Raw genomic sequence first — 19687 nt, 5'->3', positions numbered from 1 at the left:
AACTGATGCTTCCCATGGAGTGGGCAGCAGCTCCCTGCAGTTCTGGTTTAAGAAGTTGAAATGAGAAGGAGCAGAGTTGTTTTCATCTAAGTCATGAATTACTGACAACAAAGCCATACTCATTAGCGAGAGGTTAAGTCATAGTGGTCTCTAACAATGCAGGTCTGGTTCTAAGAGTGTCTACATTTTAATTTCTCTTAACATAAAGAACACGATGGCATATGGTTATCATGCCTGATTTTAGAAAGAGAAGGAAATTAAAAGGCCAGCTCCTTTGAAATCTATTGTTTTCCTTTTCTACACAGAAGGAAAAGTGACAAATAAAAACTAAAGTACCTGGAAGGAAGAAACTTAATTTGAGCATCATTTGGATGGTATACATGGTCTAGCTTTCTCTACCGCCTGATAAAAATCACACCTAGCAGGAAACCTGAGTTTAGAACTGTCTTCCTCCAAATTTAACTTTCAAGTATCCACTGGTGTTTATTACTTGTTTTGACAGGTGTTTTAAGGTCCTATAAAACCTGAAATCTTCTTAATAGTTCATAGTTAGCCAGAAAATTCAGTTTACAAAAATACTACAGATCCTAAATGTTTCCAATTAGGCCTCGGCCATCCAAAGGAGACATTCCCCTAACCTAGTTACTGCATCACAATGGCCAACGTCAAGGCCAGTCAAAGAGCCAGAAGTGCCTTGTCAGCCAGTGGAAACACAGCATCATGAAAATTGTTAAAATACTGATGTGTTACATTTCAGCATATGAAAGCAGACATGCTGTTCCAACCGGATCTAAACAAGTAGCTAGGCTCCTGAAATCATGGAGAAAACCCAACAATAAGTAGGAAACGATCACCAAAAGAACTGGCTTTTAGAAATGTCAGAGTTCCTAAACTGTCACAAATTTAACACTATCAACACTTTGGGGAAGGTAAAAATCTTTCCAGATGGAGCAGCTTTTAATACATATTTGGGAAAAGGGAGGGTTTGAAGTTCACACTTAAATATCAGTTTGAATCATAAATTGAAATTATTTTTTACAAGTGGGTTATTAGATGGTAAAAACTGAGTTGTTAAAGTGAATTAATAATGAGCTATACTTAGCAATGTCTTCTCTTTATCTTCACTATGTTTAAGATTGCACTGTCCTAATCATAATGTAATTATACAAAATATAAATGTACTTACAGGGTTTCCAGGTTATCTAGTCCATCAAAACAGTGTTGACTGAGGCTTTTAATTTTATTGTTATGAAGATGCCTATGGGGAAGAAAAGGCACAAAAATGACATTCACATCTACCAAATACAAGTGTTCCAGCTCCTTAATAAATCTAAACTGATGTGGCTGAGAGCAATGATACAGCTAAGTATTTCCACACAACTACAGAAAGCTGGCGAGTACACAGACTCGCTGAACACAGAATACCACATTAGGGGAAATCTAATGCAGAAAATGGTGACACATTGAAGATTTCTTGATTTTTGGTTCATATGAAATAAAACTTTAGAGTAGCTAGCTCCTCCCTTCATATAAAGCCTAGCAGCATTGGCTGAGTTCTCTGAGGTGAGAAGGCAGCTTTATGGAGTTTACATCACTTAGGATGGAAATAGATTCTAAAGGAAACAAGACTGCACCATGTCTCATGAAGTTTTGAAAGATCAAAGGCATGGAAAATCAAAAATGTTTTGAGCAGAAATGTTGGGAAAATACAAAACATCCATGGAGGAACAACAAACATCTTATTTCTCTGAGCATTTCAAAACAGTTTCCTTTTTAATATCAAATAAACATACTTATTGTTGGGAAAGAAATAGAAGTTATACAAAAACAAGTTATAAAAAAAGTATTTGATAAATGATCCAATTATTTTAAAAATGTGGCTACTTGTTTTTAAAAAGCTCAACAGCTACTATTAGATATTATTCAAGAAATCAGTATGTTTGATCTTATCAAAGGCACCTCCCCAAATACTAATTGTCCAACAGCAGGACCATGGGGGACACTTTTGTAGTAATTTGTCACATGAAACCCATTTTGCCCTCAAAGTAACACAAATATACAGGAATAAAAAGGTTAACCACGTACAGAACCACCAAGCTTGAAAGGTTGGTGAATGCGAAGTCGGGGATGCTTGAGATGTTGTTGAGAGCCAAGGTCAGAGCCTGCAGGGTTGGCAGGTTGCTGAGCGGACGCACAGGCACTTCCGTCAAGATGTTGTCATCCAGCCACAGATGCCGCAACTGAACGAGCCCTTCAAAACTGTCCTCCGGGACTGAGGTAATATGGTTGGCATCTAAGCGTCTGGGAAACAGAAACACCCACAGCGAGTAATGAGTTTTATTGGAAGGAGTCAAACCAAAGAACACTGCTCCTGAGTTTCCAAACAGAAGGGACCCATAAAACTAGCCAGAGCCATGGAGGCCTATCTTTATTTAACTGTAACACAAGTCCTGAACAATAACAACAAATCTAAAATTCTTCCAAGCCAGTACATTATAGTTCTTTCCTGGCTAACTTCATTGCAGAAAGGCACACTTAAAAGAAAACTCAAAAAACTCAAGTTGGAAATTTATGTTTCAGAATATATACACCTACCAGAGATATAGGCGATGGGCTTAGCAATTATTATATGTGCACACAAGTACTACAGTATCCAGTGTTACAGTATAGGTGTATTAGAGAACGAATTTAACTGCCACTCTGAGTTGATACCAAAAGAAATTGTAAGAGTATATTTACAATTTTTTAAAGAGCAACAAACCCATTTCAGTAGATTTGCTGGTGCCTTACCAGATCAGCTAGAACGTTTATTCAGGTTATTCATGGGAAGATTAACTCCTCCAATAAATGCTACTGTGGCTTTAAAGGTTCACCTTTTTCAGAAAATTCTGCAGTCAGGTAGAACCTTATTAACAGGATTATTTGTGTTTAAGTCTCTGTCTGGAAACCTGGATACTAAGTCCTAACTATTTCTTTCTGTTGCCACAACCAAGTATAATTGTATAATCACTTTTCAATACAAAGACAGCCTGGTGTTAGCAGGATGAGAAACTGTATAAGCCAGGAAATCCCAGTGTTCCTCATAATCTCTTGCTGATGGTTATCACATGCATTCCTGTCTCATAGTCTTGGACCTCTCTGTGAAAATGAGGGAAGAGAAAAAAACTGGTAAAAACGCAGAATGACTTTCTGTTTTCTTTAAGAATTGGTATCTGACAACTTTAAAGTTCAAAAACTTCTGAGTTTTAGAGAGATTTCTGTACTTTCTGTTTTGGGGGGTTTGTTTTGTTTTGTTTTGTTTTGTTTTGTTTTGTTTTGAAATCCTGCTCTAACTTCAGCCATTACTGTAACTTTAACTCCAGGAAACTGCTGGGCTCCCACTCCCAGCCCACTGAATTTTCTTCTTGGGGCAGATTAGCAAGGGGCTCGTGATTATGGCTCTTTGTGGCTATCTAATGGGCATTCTGTTCTGATAGCAACAACATAGAAGAGAGATTTTAGGAAACTAAGCAGCTGCCTTACCACTCCACCAGCCATAAACATTTGCTCTTTGGGCTTTCTAGAACTGACTCATGCAGAGCGACTTGTATTTTCAACAGAGCTGTTTAGGAGATCTGCTTTAATGAACAGATAAGAAAGTGTTCAAACACAGATAGGAGTCACAACCTCCGGGAACCCATTGCTGGGAAGAGACATTAACCATAATCAAATAGATTAAGTACTCAGTGTAACTGAATTACACTTGTAGGTGATCTGACTAGCTATAATTCATTGCACATTCAAACTGAGCATCTTGGAAGACATAAGGGATGAAATGGTATGAGGCACCCTGTGAGTTGGAGATGCACAGACTAATAAATTACAGAGCAAACCCAAGTGCTTAAAAAGCACAGTGAAGTCAACAGTGGGATGGCGATAAAGCTGAGAGCCATGGAGGCAGCAGAAGCTCCCTGGAATGTACCTGGTCAGGAAAGGCACCTTTCAAACCATAATATTTAATCTGGAGCCTAATGAATTAATTAGCAAGGGCCAGCAGACACAGTAGTTGAGCAGGAGGTGTTTTAGACAAATGTCAAGGACAATAGAAACAAACTTGGTACGGTTGCATAGTTCCAGAAGGACAGAGCAATGAGAACATGGGGAGAAATGGAGTGGAGGGGTCCAGGGATCCACACCTGTGACTCTCAGCAGGGTCGGGATTACACAGACCCATAGCACAGGAAAGGAACTTGGGTTGTATTTTGATTAGAGTAAAATTCTTTCCAAGTTTCCCAGTGGCAAAACAGTTTATAAGTTTAAATTGCTTATTTTTAATCATTGATGATAATTTGTATGTATATTTAATAATGCCCAAAGGACTCCTAAGTAAGCCAACAATACTCCACTAGAATCAAGTCTCCTCTATCAAGTGCATCATTAAATATGACAAAGACCATACTAAGCTACCTATTCCTTTTAAATGTGAATTTAGTACTAGTGATATATATTTCTATGAATTCTGTCATATGCCAAACACATGAATCTCAACTACGCAAAGGGGTAATGCAGTAGGAGAGGCAGAGACATGGGCTCTGCTAAATGTTTTTCCATACAAATAAGAGTGCAAACAGAAGACTATAGAAAAACAGACCCCGGAATACAAAGTTAAATAAAGTAAAAAGGATTTATGGACTCAGATTTGCAGACTGTTGTAAAAAGAACTCGAGTTTAATCTTTTAACTCAATTCATGTGAATGTTAGCGACACACCTATAAACGTAAAGACTTAGACTGAGATCAATGCTTTAAGAAAAATCTTTAAATGTTGCTTTGTATAACTTGGTAGTGGACCATTTGATGAGTATTTGAAAAGCTCTGAGTTCAGTCCCCAATACAACCACCAAAAGAGGAAAACAGGGCTGTCCTAGTGGCTACACTATTAGCAGTCATCCTAACAGATCAAGAAGTAGCGCATTTTCCAACATGTTCTACGGTCAAAGCTCCATAAAGTATCTACATATTCCTTTTAAGTGCTAAAAAAACCCCTTTCTAAAAGTTTAGCAATATATTAACCACATTTCATCATGACAATGTGTATTATCAATTGTGAGGAATGCATTTTAGTACTAAAACACATCTTTTAATTTCTTGCCTTAAATAAAATTATAGTGACAAAATACTACATACAGTTCTATTAGGGGCTTGGCAGATTTTACACAGGTCTAACATCTTATCTAACCACCTTGTAGGATCTATTGAAGCACATCAATATGGGTCAGTGGCAGGCAGAACCACACCCCGACTGGGGCTCTTTAGATTATCATGTAGGGACTTGTAGGCTCAGTGGATCTCTCTTCTCCTCTTCCCAATGCAGCTACATTGAATAAATCTCCTTTTTCTGCTATTCTCCTTTTCTCCTACTATTAATTGGACTCTTCTAATTGGATTATCAGAATAATAATGGATGGCTGAATCTGGCTTGGGGCACAGTTTATGGTCCCACACATTCCATAACTGTTCTAGTGTGAAAAATCTGTGATCAATAAATAAATATTCTATGTAATCAAAAGCTCTCTTTTCTAATTTTGCAATAGGGCAAATATTACAGTTGAACTTTAAAGTATTGAAAAAATTAGCATATTTAATCTGAGGTTAATGTTTAATATAATATTTAATATCAATTTGATATAAAAAAGCTACCTTAGAGCTAATTCTGATTGCCATTTTAATAATCTACTTAGGTACTAAATCAGTGAAAAGTTGTTAAATTATCTTTTTATTGATACCTATAATACACTCTGACTTTATTGTCACCATCAAGTATACACTTATCTCAAACTCCTTCTGGTCAATTTCAACACCTAATGAACTTTGTTCCTTTTAAGGTCTGCGGTGAAACCACAAGGAAATCTTTAACGTAACTTGGGTCTGAAGATCAGATTTGAAAACTGACTCAAGTGCTGATAAGGCTGTTTTACACCAGGGTAGAATTGCAATGATAGCTCATTTGACCACAACACCCACTAAGCTAACAAACCCAAGAACACTTCTTTCTTAAATACAGCATACTTGATACAGAGCTCCTTCTACAGTTTGTTACATAGGAAAGCAGATCAGAACTTCATACACACACAAGGGGAGAGAGAGAGAGAGAGAGAGAGAGAGAGACAGAGAGAGACAGAGAGAGAGGGATTGAGATTGTGTGTTTTATGTGGGCTTTCTATTCTCGTAACAATCTGAGATGATTCAAGCGTCTCCTGCACTGCATAATGGGTGCATGCTGAGCTTGAGTTAACTCGTTTTTGAGGGAGAAGTCTCCAATTTTTGAACTAACACCACTTCAATTCACCCATTTTACTAACAAATACCACATGCACTTCAAAGGTACTTGTTGGCCACAAATTAGAAACAATCTATTGAAATTTTCTTGGTAACTTTTCTGTCCTGAAGTTGAAAATGAGATTTTAGTCTTCTCTTTTTTGCCTTCGAACTAGGCAAAATAATTGGTCCTTTGATCATTAAGTCTATGAAAATAATGATTCAATGTGAAGGTCTTAAAGTCAAACCAATTAATTGTAAAGGACCAAAAGAAAACAGGGCCTGTTTATGATGCTAAATGAGTTTGAATCTACAGGAGTGAAATGGCTCTGCATCCTTAGATGCAGGAAAATAAAGACTCAGCCAAGTATTTCTGTACAAGCAACTTATTCTAATTGATTCATTTTAAAAGTCAAATTCCCTCGAGTAAGCAACAAATCCTGACATTCCGTAACTTGCCACTCTTGCAAAGTGAACTGCTTCATATATACAATCTTAACTTCTGTTTGATTAAGTGGGTGACACCCTGGCTGTTCCTTGTTTGTGACAGGTATGAGTTAATGTTTAACTTTTACAACATGCGATTTATTAGTAGGTTTTTGCTCTAGCATTCACTTTACACTTACTACTAGAATATCTCCTAAGAAATTCAGATTAATTGAAATTCTGGAACAGGTTTGTCTGGTTTTGAATTCCCCACTGTGCCTTTACTAGCTATGTGCTGTTGGGCAAGTTACTTAAAATTCTCTCTACAGTCATTTGCTCATTACCTATCATGAACTCCAATGGAAGAACGGCATTTAGAATTCATATAAAGCCAAGGTCTTTGTACATAAAGAATGTAAAAACAAATAAAGTAGTATTTGGAAAAGCATTTAAAGTTAATGACATGGAAAAAATCCAAAATTAAAACCCTGATTATGCCACATAAAACAAGTTTTATCTAAAAAAAAAATTAAAAATAAAAAACCAACCTGGGAACAGAGGCAGCTCAGACAGCCAAGTTATCGCCTATATGTATTCTGAGCCACAGGTAAGGCATTGAACTCGATTTACACCAATCCTGACTGCCTAAACCCAAATCCTATCTATGGCTGTCAGGGCACAAGCCATCAGAACTCCTGCACATCTCTAACTCTGTTTTCAAAGAACTGTGACCAACAACCATGTACGTGCTGCCACCAGTGCACCCCACACTCACAGAAGATCCTCTAGTCTGAGTCAAGAAGGTAAACTGACGGGCCACCTTCTGCCTTACCAAAGGGTATTTTGATGACAGCGATTGGCCATCCCCATTTTCATCCCAGGGAAGAGGATAAATCTCCTCTGGCCTTGGGGTTTCCGTTCCTTATTCATTTAGCAGCCAGAGTGGCCTTCCAATGACCCACAGATGCAGAAGACAAAGGGATACTTACAAAGACTGCAAAGCACTCAGTCCATGAATGGCTTCACTGGGTACTGTTTTCAACTGATTGTTCTGGAGGGTTCTAGAAGAAAATTTTTGGTTAGTGGTTAATTATCAATTGTTAACATTTTTTTCCATATAAGAATATGGAGCCTTTTTTTTTTTCGTAAAAATTATCAAAATTGGGGTGGGTGGGGTGGAAAGGCAAGAAAATTGCGAGATGTTAAGCATTTGCTGTAAATTCAGAGATGATGCTATTCCAGGCCATCTATAATGGAGCTGCTCCACATTTCCAGGGCTTGTTTCTTTCCTAGATACCTAGTTTTCTTTCTTTCTTTCTTTCTTTTTTCTTTTTTTTTTCGAGACAGAGTTTCTATGTGTAGTCCTGGCTCTCCTGGAACTCACTCTGTAGACCAGGCTGGCCTTGAACTAGAAATCCACCTGCCTCTGCCTCCCAAGTGCTGGGATTTAAGGCGTGTGCCACCACGCCCGGCTAGAATTTCTAATGCCTTCTCAAAATGTTAGAAAGCAGAGCCTAGAAACCTGGGCATCAGATAGAGAAAGGCAGTTTGCAAGGAGAGCAGACATTGGGCCTGTGGAGCAGCAGCAATGTCTATAGTGCCTGTGGCCTGAGCATGGACATCATTATGTCTCAGTCACGGGAGAGCTGAGACCTGAAGAACAAAGGTAGACATCTCTGTGAAAAAATAATATCTTTTCCATTTTTACCTCCAGCCACTCTTGCCCTGTTAATAACTCTTTGACATGAATCCTAACCACAGAATAGAAGAAGTAACAGGACCACCTAAACACTCTGAACCAGAGGCCTTGTGACTTTGCCCAGAGCAGTAGTGACTAAAGTAGGTGCTACAGTGGCTGTCAACCCACATGACCCTCCAAACTCCTGCATGGCCAGGAATTTCTCTTCTGATCTCTGACCATCTTTATAAATATCTTTATAAACCATGGATGTGATTCGCCTCATTTCAATATCTTCAGCTCTCACATGCTTTTACCATGTAAAGCACTTTTAAAGCTCTCTCCCTTTAGAGTTGGCTAATTTAAAACCCTTGTAGCTAGAAAGTAAGTAGAAATGAAACTCTACCAATAAAGCTTAAATATGGTTTCCATTCAATACATTAGCAGCATGGCAGGTCTGCGATGCCGTGGAGCTCTGAATACTTACTATGTAGATTTCTAACCTTCTTTATCTAGACCAACCTCTAGCCTGCTCCCCTACCCACTGGCCATGCCTTAAATCTTTTAATCCTCAACGAAAAGAAACTGTGCTTAACCTAGCTCCAAGCATGTTGACTATGCAGAAAGAAAATACCCAGCCAGCTGTGAAGCTCTAAAACTGAATTACTTACAGGACTTTGAGTTCTTTCAACCCAGACAAGGCTTTTGGGTGGATAAAAGAAAGGTCGTTACCAGCCAGTTGTCTAGAAAAAAAAAGTAACAAGAGAAAAATAGCAATTCAAAGTTAAATTTCAGAATCCACAGTAACCTTATCTGTGATTAAAATGCTATGCTAAACATTTCTCAGGACGACATGACATTAAACAGGGACTTAAAGCTCTGCTAAAGCGGTCCCAAGATTCTTCCAGTGAATTAAGAATGTCTAGATTTTTTTTTTTTAAACTTCCAATACAATAATTTAAGTAGGCACATTTTTATTCTGGTGAGGTCAAGCAAGCCAAAACACATTAAGCCAAATTAAGTTTGCTATTCATGGTCACTCTGCAGCTTGCAGTGTTTTCCGTGGGGCTCATAAATACAGACTACTAGCCGGCAGGCAGGACTGTTTACACAGAGCAGAGCAAACCAGTCTGTCAAGGAAGAATGCTTTCAGGAGGCAAGTCAGCCTGTTATCTCCACAGAAACCCAGGACAGAAGACTCCAGAGGGGAAAAAAAAAAGAGTTTGGGAGCCTAGATTTCAAATAAAGGCCTAAAAGTGCACATTTAAAGAAATGTTTTCCTGAAGAAATTATTAAGTAGAGCATTTAAGTGGGGATAAAGTAAACAAGAAAGACTATGAATTCTTCTGTGTTCTTTCCCCATGTTTCCTATTTCCTCAGGACTATGGCACAGAAGTCGTATGTCCCTGTCATGGGGTGCAGGACTCCACCTCTTGGGTCCACCAGGTTTAGAGTTTCAAGCAGCTGGATTCTATAATTGATTTTTTAAAAAGTCTTTCTATGTCTTCCTTTTAGATATTTCTATTTATAATTTAGTTTCAATTAGTTTCTTAACTTATAAAACAAATTTTATAATTTCTCCTTTAAAAAGGTCTATTTCCAGTCAGATAGCACATGTCTATACTCAGAAGGCCAAGATAATACAGTCTCAAGATCAAACCCATGCTGGAATATACAGTGAGTCCCTCTCTCAAAAATAAGAATGCAGGAGCTGAAGAAGTGGTTCAGCTATTAAGAGCACTGGCTGTTCTTCCAGTGGACCAGGATTGGTTGCATGTACCCACATGACAGTTCACAACTATCTGTAACTCTAGTTCCAGGGGATCTGGACCCTTTAGTGACCACTGAGGACACATGAGGTATATGTACATACAAGCAAAACACTTTACACATTAAAATGAAATAGATATCAAGGAAAAACAAAGAATTTCCTTTGTTCTCTCTGATCACTCTGTCAGTGCCCTACTTCCCTAGGCTTTGTTGAATTTTTTCATTCACTATCAAGTTCTAGTTGCTCCTGAGTGCCAAACACAACAACACCTCGGATCTCCCCGTTCTTTAATCTGCTATATTTACCTTGATTTTAGGGACAGAGTGAAAACATCTTTACAAACTCTAAAATTAAAAGTACTACCTGAAATTCTACTATAAGAGCCTTGCTTTCTTCTAAGGTTTTATAACACTTAAAATGCATGCAGCATGAGAAAACCTGACTCTACGTGATCTCTGGTCCTCAGCAGACATATGTTATACAGATGGATGAAATAAAACAACTCAGAAACCCCAATGGTGCGGATGATAAATAACTGCTTCCTCAGCAAAGGGTGATGATGCCAGGTTCTTAGTCAAGCCACAAGTGTACCCGGGGGTGTAGGCCATCACTCATCACACCCTTCCAGTCTAGTGACTGACTGGAAGGCATGCCTTGTGAGGCATCCTACTCCATACCATCAGCCTTTTAAATACTATCTAAAAGGGCAGTGCAGCCTAAAGAATCTAAGCAGAAAACACCAATAAGTTGCTTTATTACGTGATAAGTGACTTATCATTTGCTTACTTTGCAAACATTAGCAAAACTTGAGCTATATTTTATGAATGCCTAAGTCAAAGGAAAACAAGCACTTAAACTCAATGAAGCAGTAGACAACAATAACTATGTGTTCGTGATAAATCCCCCCCCCCCGCCCCTATGCTGATTCAATAAAACCCCCTCTTTCACATTTCCTCAGTGGAACTTCTGAGCCATTTCTGGTGAGCAACTGCCCAATTTGTGAATTATTGTTGGAGAAATGGCGTCAAAGTTATAAGCTTGAGCTGATCTTGAGCCCCGAGTTCAACCCCTAGCACTCACTGGGCAGCTCCGGACCACTCATAGTTTCAGCTCCAAGAGAGACCTCACACCTCTGGCCTCCACAGGTATTTGCAACCCATGTGCAACATAACCATATTCAGACATATCATGTGTACTTCAGATGCCAACACACATGGCTAGAAGTATACAAATCAGTAGTTAAAACTTTACTGTACAAGGCTGAAGCAACAATCACGGAGCCTGGGTGGGTCTGTACTGGTTTGTGTAGGTTTGGGATTTTGTGGGACTCCTAACAGTGGCACTGGGGGTGTCTTTTGACTCTTGCCTGCTCTTGCAACCCTTTTCCTCCTGGGTTGCTTCGTCCAGCCTCGATATGAGGACTTGTGTCTAGTCTTATTGCATCCTGTTATGCCACATTCAGCTGGTATCAGTAGGAGACCTGTTCTTCCCTGAAGGAAAATGAGGAGCAGTGGATCCAGAGGAGATGGGGTGGTGGTGGTAGTGAACTGAGAGGAATGGGGGAGGATGGAGCTCCAAGTTTTCAGGATAGTATGTATAAGAGAAGAATAAATAAAAAGAAAAAACTACTGTACACCAGTTTCTGTTTCTAAAATATCACAGTCTTTCACTACTAAGGATTAGCATACAGACCAGAAACATGGAAGAAGGTCGTTTTACACTCTCTTCAATGAAACCCTTTGAAAACATTCCTCTTGCCCCAAGCCTCCCAAGCAGCCAATGTCATTGCAATGCTACATCATTTCAGTGCTTCACCGTGGAGCCTCACTGACACTCTTTAAACACCCAGTGGCCCCGCTTCTCCCTTGAAGGAAACCGATAAATAACTACAGCACAAAATTAAACATGGTCAAGGCTACCGTCTGGCCACTTACTGCACATTAATCTCACGGGCCAAGTACAAATGCTGTTTAGGATGGAGAGCACATCTCACACTTCCATTCCCGCCCATCAGTATACCACACCATTCTCTGGAAACTTCTCAGCTAGGAGTTTACCAGCTACGTGTCCTGTGGCGGTCCTCCCTGCACTGGAGATGTAGCTGAGAGCTTGCTTAACATGGGCAAGGCCTTGGAGTCGATCTCTACGGGCCAACAGAGCAAATAAAAGAGGTCTTTGCAAATACCCCCAGTGCCAGTACACAGCTTCCAGTGGCCCACTCTGTGCAAGCGTCACATGAGCAATGAAAGGATTTGCTCCACTCAAGCTCCCCCAGCAAAGTCAATGAAGAATGCTCACAATTGGAACACCAGATTTCAAAGACCACATTTTTCAAAGCTCAGATTGCACCATAAGGGCCTTAATTGGCAGTAGCCGTCTTTGCCTGAGTGCCTCACATAGTCCTGTAACCCTGCTCCTCCAGCTGTCCTTAAAAACCTGAGCTAAAAGCATCCGCCCAAACCAAAACCCTATAAACACAGCTTTCCAGGGGTTTTCACCCCTTGTCTCCAACATTGGCTTTTCCCATCCCGGTATCTGTGGGCTTCCTTGGAGAATTTAACTGTCTATGGCATGACCATGAGAAAGAGTGCTCTATTACGTAACCAAACAAGTGGCAAAACACAACACCTGGTTATCTTAACGTGCCAACAAAAAAGACTGTTTAACCACAGTAGTCAAAATATTTGCTTCCTTTCCCCCCAAATCTCTGCCTCTTTATAAACCATGTAAATGCTAAAGTAGCCTGGTTTCAAAAAGCGCTCCATTTCGCCTCAGCTTACCGTTAATAGAACGGACACAATGAGCTGTGTGCTCGCACGAGGCTTATCCTGAAACCCAAGCCAGCGGGCTGGAGAACTGAAGTAAACACTGTGAGTGTGGTGGGTGGGTGATAATGCCTCGAAGGGGGCACACTACTCGGTGGCTTTGTTTCTTGGGAGAAAATAGAGCTCATGCGGCCTTCATCTCCTGAAGTTCCCGGAGCTGCTGTGGTAAGGAATGATACCCGCTGCAGCCTCAGCACTCACTCCTCAGAACCTTTCCACAGACTGCTCAGTTGGCATGCTCCTACAAGCCAGCACTTCTTGTAGCAGCACATCCTGGAGGTGCTTTGTGTCTTCAAGTTCAGATCCAATAAAAAGCAGGGTGAATAAGTGACAGGACTTGGGGCCAGGTCCCCTAGTCCTTAAGAGACAAACATCTGAGATCTTCCAAAGTGCAGTGGTCAAAACAGATGGCATGCAGTTGTTCTTTCACATTAATCACAGGACAACAACATCCCTGCTTTTCTAAAGCACCAGAGAGGTTAGGTGACTTGGCAAAAATCACACAGGTACAAAGTGAAGGAGCCAGCATTCTAGTGCTTGCTCAGCTGCCTCAATGTTTATCCACTTGTTCCTGACCTGAGGTGCTTCTGTGGTGTCATCAAAAGATTAGGAAATCATTCTCAGAGGAGAGGTGGAACACTATGGACTTGGGCAATGGGCAAGCTAACAGCTTTGTTTGAGTATCAACAGCTCTGCCCTAGAAGCCCAAAGGGACAAGCTCTGCGTGGGCAATAGGAGCTCTGACTGCAATTGTGGGGAAATTTCCCAGCAGACTAACAGTACATACCTCACTCAGCCAAAAAGGCAGAGTGAAGGAGATGAGAAAGACCTCTCAATGCTCATATATAGGGACTCTTACTGGACCTATGGTGGCTGATCCTGAGGAAAAAGTACAAATTCTTCTAACAAAGAGCAGCTATTTCCCATTCCATGCCTGGGTTTGTCCTTCTGTGCCACAGACAATTGTTTACCTTTCGGGGCTACTTGGTGGTCTAGCTTAAGATCTCATAAAATTTTACTTCATAAAATGCCTCTTTGTTCACTATTAGTACACTCCTTGGTAGCTGTTAATTGCTAAGGAAATACCATCAAGGTGAAAGCAGAGGGTAGATGTGGTATAATTCTTTTTGCAAACGCACATAGACAGTCCCAGGCATCATGTCTTTCATCTGTGTACCTCAGTAGCTTCTGGCTCCCAAGATGGTGAGAATCACTCTACAAGATTCCAAGCTGTGAGCTCATCGTCGTCGTCGTCTTTCTGTGGTATGAGTTTACCCTCTATTAGTCACCTGGACTACTCCCACGAACCTCCAGAAGACTTCTGCCTCAGCCTACTTAAATACTGTGAGGGAGCTGGTGAGATGACAGCAGTTAAGAGCATGTGTTGCTTTTTCAGAGTACCTGGGTTCGGATCCCAGAAGTCACATATGGGTCACAACCATCCATGACTCCTTACAGGGAATCTGACCCCATCTCTAGCTTTCTAATGTTAAATTCTGAAAAAAAAAAAAAATCTCAAAGCCTCATTTTCCACCTACTGAATTTTCCAGACCTTCAATGTTAAGTCTCTTCTTTTACACCTTAACCCAGTGTTCTTGTCTCCTACAACTTAGCATTGACTGTTACATATCTGAACACATCAGAATTTTTCTATAGAACTCACCACTCACACCAGTTTTCTTCCCCTGTAATAACCATGTGTGCCAACCTCTGCCAACTGAAATCATGCTGACTGCCTGAGTTGAGTACTTCCACCAACATGAAACCAATTGACACCACCTTCCTATAGTTCCACAGGAGTCTGAACTAGAACTTTCTCACTTGTGCATCTTAGTCTGCCTTGAGCTACTATTCACCCCCTACCCACATCTTTCTCTGTGGATTTATAATGTCCCTTATGAGTGGGGACTAAATTATATTCATTTTGTGTTCTTGCACGAGACCATTCATACAGAAGATATGTTGTAATGCCTCAAGCCCCAATATAAGACACACGAGAATGTAATATTGGTACTTAAAAAATTGGAGAGCTACCTGGTGATCTTTCCTTTTCCATTTTTCCATTTCTACTCCCTCAATCTCATTCCCACTCTTAACAGGAAAGAAGTACTCAGCTAGACTTTAAGGTAGCGGGTACTCTCGCCTCTCTTAATGTAGGCTGCAGGTATCTAGGAGGAGCTTAAAGTTGGAAAGACCAGTTCACGGGTCAACAGTAATACCTCAAGTCACTGCACTGTATACACAAACACGCAGAATTGAAACAAGTCCAACAGCACTTGAAATAGTCATCCCAAACAGTTTACCTCAGGACAGAACTTATTTGCCCTGCTTGCAGCATGAGTCTCAGGAGCAAAGAAAGCAGAGAGAAAGAAGAGGGGAGCAAGAGTTGATGGTAGGGAGACATCAGTTCCCTAGGCTTATACTTTACCAGTGCATCTGAAGCCATTCCAGGGAGGGTCCAAGTGGTGCAATGTAAATGTCCATATGAATCTGTTTTATGGTTATTATTCATAAGCACCATGAATTATTCATATTAAGAGCTCCTTAGAGGGGAAGCTTTGGAGAGTAAAAGTTTTCAATGATGTATCTACTCTTAATGAATATACTACATGAAACATGGGAGATGGGTCACTGGTGGATATGAGTGAGCAAGCCACATTTCAGAAGGAAATGTAGGCCAGGAGATTGATAAATTCGTGCAACTGCACCCAGTGAGACTAGAATTTCTTCATTTGGGAAGCAACTGGCAGGAGAGGTTGGGCTTCAGAGATGGCTCAGCAGTTAAGAGCCCTCACAGCTCTTGCAAAGACCCAGGTTCAGTTTCCAGCACCCACATGGCAGTTTCCAACCACTTATAACTCCAGTTCCAGGTGATCCAAGGACTCTTCTCATCCCCATAAATTCTTCCACACATGTAGTACATGTATATATAGTCAGGAATATAAATATACACATAAAAATCAAATATTTTAAAGAAAATGAGAGAGGCTACTGTGAAATGTAAACCAACGGGTGTTATTTGCACAAAACCACTGCATTGAGGCCATCACATAAATTTCAAAGTGGCCAGAATTCTAGTCAATATTTAGGAGAGCAAAGACTACAATCTGAATACTGACCAGATATTAACTGAGTTGAGAGGACTGTAGTAGCTGTTCTGAGGAAACACGGGACAAAGAAGGGACAATGATGAGACCATAGCAACTGTGGACGGGAGGCAGGGAATGTTCACTACACAAGACAGCTTTACAAAGACACACCTTCTCACATCATGAGGAGTTTGGGGAATAGGCTGCACACCCTTGCAATCTGCTCATGTCCCTAACCTTTACCCTGTAGGTAATGACATGATGGTCTGGCATTGTGCTACCATTAACCCTAATGCAAAGTACCACAGTACTGCCCCTCAGTCTAATCAATGTTTTTCTGCCCTCAGCAACGTCTTCTTTCCTCCCCTACTGCTCCTCTCCACACTACCTTTGAAGATAAGCAAAAGAAAATATTACAGCTCGAACCCAAACATGTCTAGGCTGCCTTTCCTGTGATACCATTGAGTCCCTCAACTACAGCATGGCCAGTGTCAGTCATACTGCTTACAAAGTACAACAGCTATACCATCAGCGTGTGATGTTCCCTGCAAAGACAGTTCTAAGTCAAGAGTAGGCAAGTATGGCCACCAGATAGCATTTGACGGGTGGTAGGTGTCACTCTTCTAAACGTTATGTGAAATCAGCAGGATATAAAATGTTAGCATCCATTTTCAACAGCATAAAACACTTCTACTATTAATCCCAAGTCATATATTAATTTAAATTTGAAGCCCTGCCTGTATGTTCAGAACTATGGGGTTTCTGTTGAAAAAAAAAAAAAATCACAAGGAATTTGATTGTTCTCATTTAGGCTATTCATTATCCTATTACATTGGCCCTTAAACACTTAGTACCCCATAACAGCTGATCACCAGTGTCTCCCTTTTTAACAAATGGAGACTGGGCCTCTGCCCCTGACATGCCCAGTCCAGTGTCCTACAACACCACTAAAAACGGGAATCCTAGAAACACAACAGTGCAAACAAAGCAATGTAAATCCCAGAGGCCGAACACTCTGGTTGGTGTTTTCCACTACTAACTTCAAGACAGCCACAAGAAAGGGGTACTCTTGTAGTGGACTAAAAAGACCAATAATTACGCAGCATTCTTTCTAGATTCCCTGGGACCTTCTTCTTAGCAGCGTTAAACCTCATTTGATACAGCAGATCAAAGTTTTCCAAAGTTTACTCCCCATGTCTGGCTTACTTCCCTACTGCCTTTTCTTTCTTTTCTTCTTTACCCACGCCAATCCTAGTGCTAGGGCTCAAACCTAGGGCCCTGGGCACACTGATCCATAGCTCCAGCCATGTTATCCACATTTTTTCACACCTTCAGGAAGGCTTCTATGTCTCCATATAGCACACACATGCGGGAAGAGGTAGTGCGTGCCACTCAGCACTTGAGAGGCTAAGGTAAAAGAATAACAGGTTTGAAATAGACCTGGAATAAAAACGTATTCTGTGGTGCATCCTGGGTTCTATAATGGACCCCATCACAAAAAGCAAGGAAGCAAATTAAACATGTAAAGCTGCAATGTTTCAAGAGCACACATGTATTCAGATCCTTTTCATGGAACTGTCACTGTTTCCTAAAGCAGCTTGTCTTCGCAAGAAGAAAACTCCCCCCCTACCACACACACACACGAGAGAGAGAGAGAGAGCTGAACACTATAGCAATCTATAATAAAAATAATTATATCCCTGTTAAAACTTGGCATGAAGCCATCTAGCGCTCTTCCACATACTAAAAAAAAACTTTAATTCTGAGATATTTAAGTTCCACCTGCGCCGTATTGGCCTTTTGCGTCTCCCACTTCATCACAGTAACCTGCAGAAGCCATTCTAGAGGTAACTCATTTGCCTTCGGATGATGAGCACATATGACACACATGGCATGGGAGGAAACAGTATAACACATCCTTAAACTATCCGTACCTAAGACTGACCAGTAGCTGTCTGTCTACCACCTTTCTTCTATCACGGGCCAGCAAGGGAAGCACGGCCTTGTCTTAGCTGTCTCTCTTCTCATTCCTTTTACGTCCAGCATTCATGAGCTCCAGCAGAACTTAGTTTCTGCCTGTGCTGACACAGTTTCTCGCACTGGTAATTTCAAAATGAAGAGAAATCCTTTGTCTTAACCCTTCCCCTAATTTTAAGTTCAAAGATAGGATTACCAAGCCAACAAGATGACTCCAAGAGTAAAATCACTTGCTGCCATGCCTGATGCCCTGAGTTCAATCCCTGGATCCCACAATGGTAGGACAGAACCGACCTCCAATTGTAGTCCTTTGCCATCCAAACGTGAGCCATGATATATACCTCCATACTCATCCATGCACATTCATTATACATTCACACAATAAGTGAATAAAAATCCATTTTAAAGGTGACTATTGATACTGTGAGCCACACAGGCCTTAGAGAGAAGCCAGCTTGCACAGCATAGACTGACATGCTGACTTACCCACATCACAAAATGGCAAGACACACTGAGTTAAGTGGTGAGGATGGGATACCAGAGCAGTCTGGACAGGAAGGCAGGGAAAGCATCACAAAGCAGGAGTTCAGAATGAATTGTACTGAATGACTGAGCTCTAAAGCTGCTTAAGCCACAGTCTCGTGCAAGATGAGAATACACCTCTTACTATTTAAATGGAAAATTCAGTTCTGTTATTTGCAGCCAAAAGTTGTTTTAACTGACTGAATTGCCAATAACCATTGTTCCTTTCTTACCTAGTAACAGAATCCTGACTTGAGTCCAAGTGACCAAGCTCTTATTAGCCAAGCATTTCCTGTTAATAATCCATATTACTAAATTGTAGCCAATGAGATGTCAGAAGTACTGTATGATTATATTCAAGGTGGTTTCTTAAAAGAAGTGACAGAGTGAGACATTGTCATCCCTCCTCCGTCCTCTGAGAAGTGACTGCCAATGGCTATAGCTATAGCAGTGACATAAGCTGGACGTGAACACTATAAGCAAAGAACTGCACACAAGAATGCTAAATTCTACGTTTCTAATAACTGTGATTGTCAACAGTAGCTCCTGGTTGCTAGGCTGCAGATCTCATAGGCATGCAAATAAAAGAAAGCATTATGTCTTTAAGCCACTGTTTTGTTTTGGTTGTTGTTGTTTTAACTTACCACTGTAGTCAGATATAATTCCAATTCAAGAAATGTAGAAAAAGAGCACACTAGGCTGTAACAAATATAGCACAATTAAAGACAGCACATTAAGGGGCTAGGGAGAGGGCTCTGCAGTTAAGAGCACTTGCTGCTCTTCTAGGACCTGAATTTGGTTCCCAGCACTCATATCAGTTGGCTCACAGCCACGTGGAACTCTGAGACCTGATGTCTCTTCTGTGTGTGTGTGTGTGTGTGTGTGTGTGTGTGTGTGTGTGTTACATATATCAAAAAATAAAATAGTTTTAAAGGACAGTACATTAAATATACAAAAACTAGGTAAGGAGTTTCTAAATTTTTTTAAAACAATAGATAAGCACCAAAACAGTAGGAAATATTCAAAAGAAAATGTTAGTGGTAAAACCTCGATCTATCAGTATTTTAGTATTATAACAAATGAGTAGAAATAATATTCTAATT

General features: G+C 40.5%; 1 protein-coding gene across 2 annotated transcripts in view; it reads right to left on the bottom strand.

Annotated features, from left to right (window-relative positions):
- The window catches only part of Lgr4 (leucine rich repeat containing G protein-coupled receptor 4), a 97314-nt gene that overhangs the window by 15749 nt on the left and 61878 nt on the right, over positions 1–19687 (bottom strand). For both annotated transcript variants that reach the window (XM_021155166.2, XM_021155170.2), the window contains exons 3-6: positions 9072–9143; positions 7712–7783; positions 2086–2301; positions 1187–1258 (exon numbers count right to left, since the gene is read on the bottom strand). In XM_021155166.2, the coding sequence (XP_021010825.1) occupies positions 1187–1258; positions 2086–2301; positions 7712–7783; positions 9072–9143 (432 nt within the window). The remainder of the gene's footprint in view (positions 1–1186; positions 1259–2085; positions 2302–7711; positions 7784–9071; positions 9144–19687) is intronic.

The sequence above is a fragment of the Mus caroli genome, chromosome 2 (assembly GCF_900094665.2).
Source record: "Mus caroli chromosome 2, CAROLI_EIJ_v1.1, whole genome shotgun sequence".
NCBI classification, from domain to species: Eukaryota; Metazoa; Chordata; class Mammalia; order Rodentia; family Muridae; genus Mus; species Mus caroli.
Note: the sequence above shows the minus strand (reverse complement) of the source record. Positions and strands in the feature narration are given on the sequence as shown.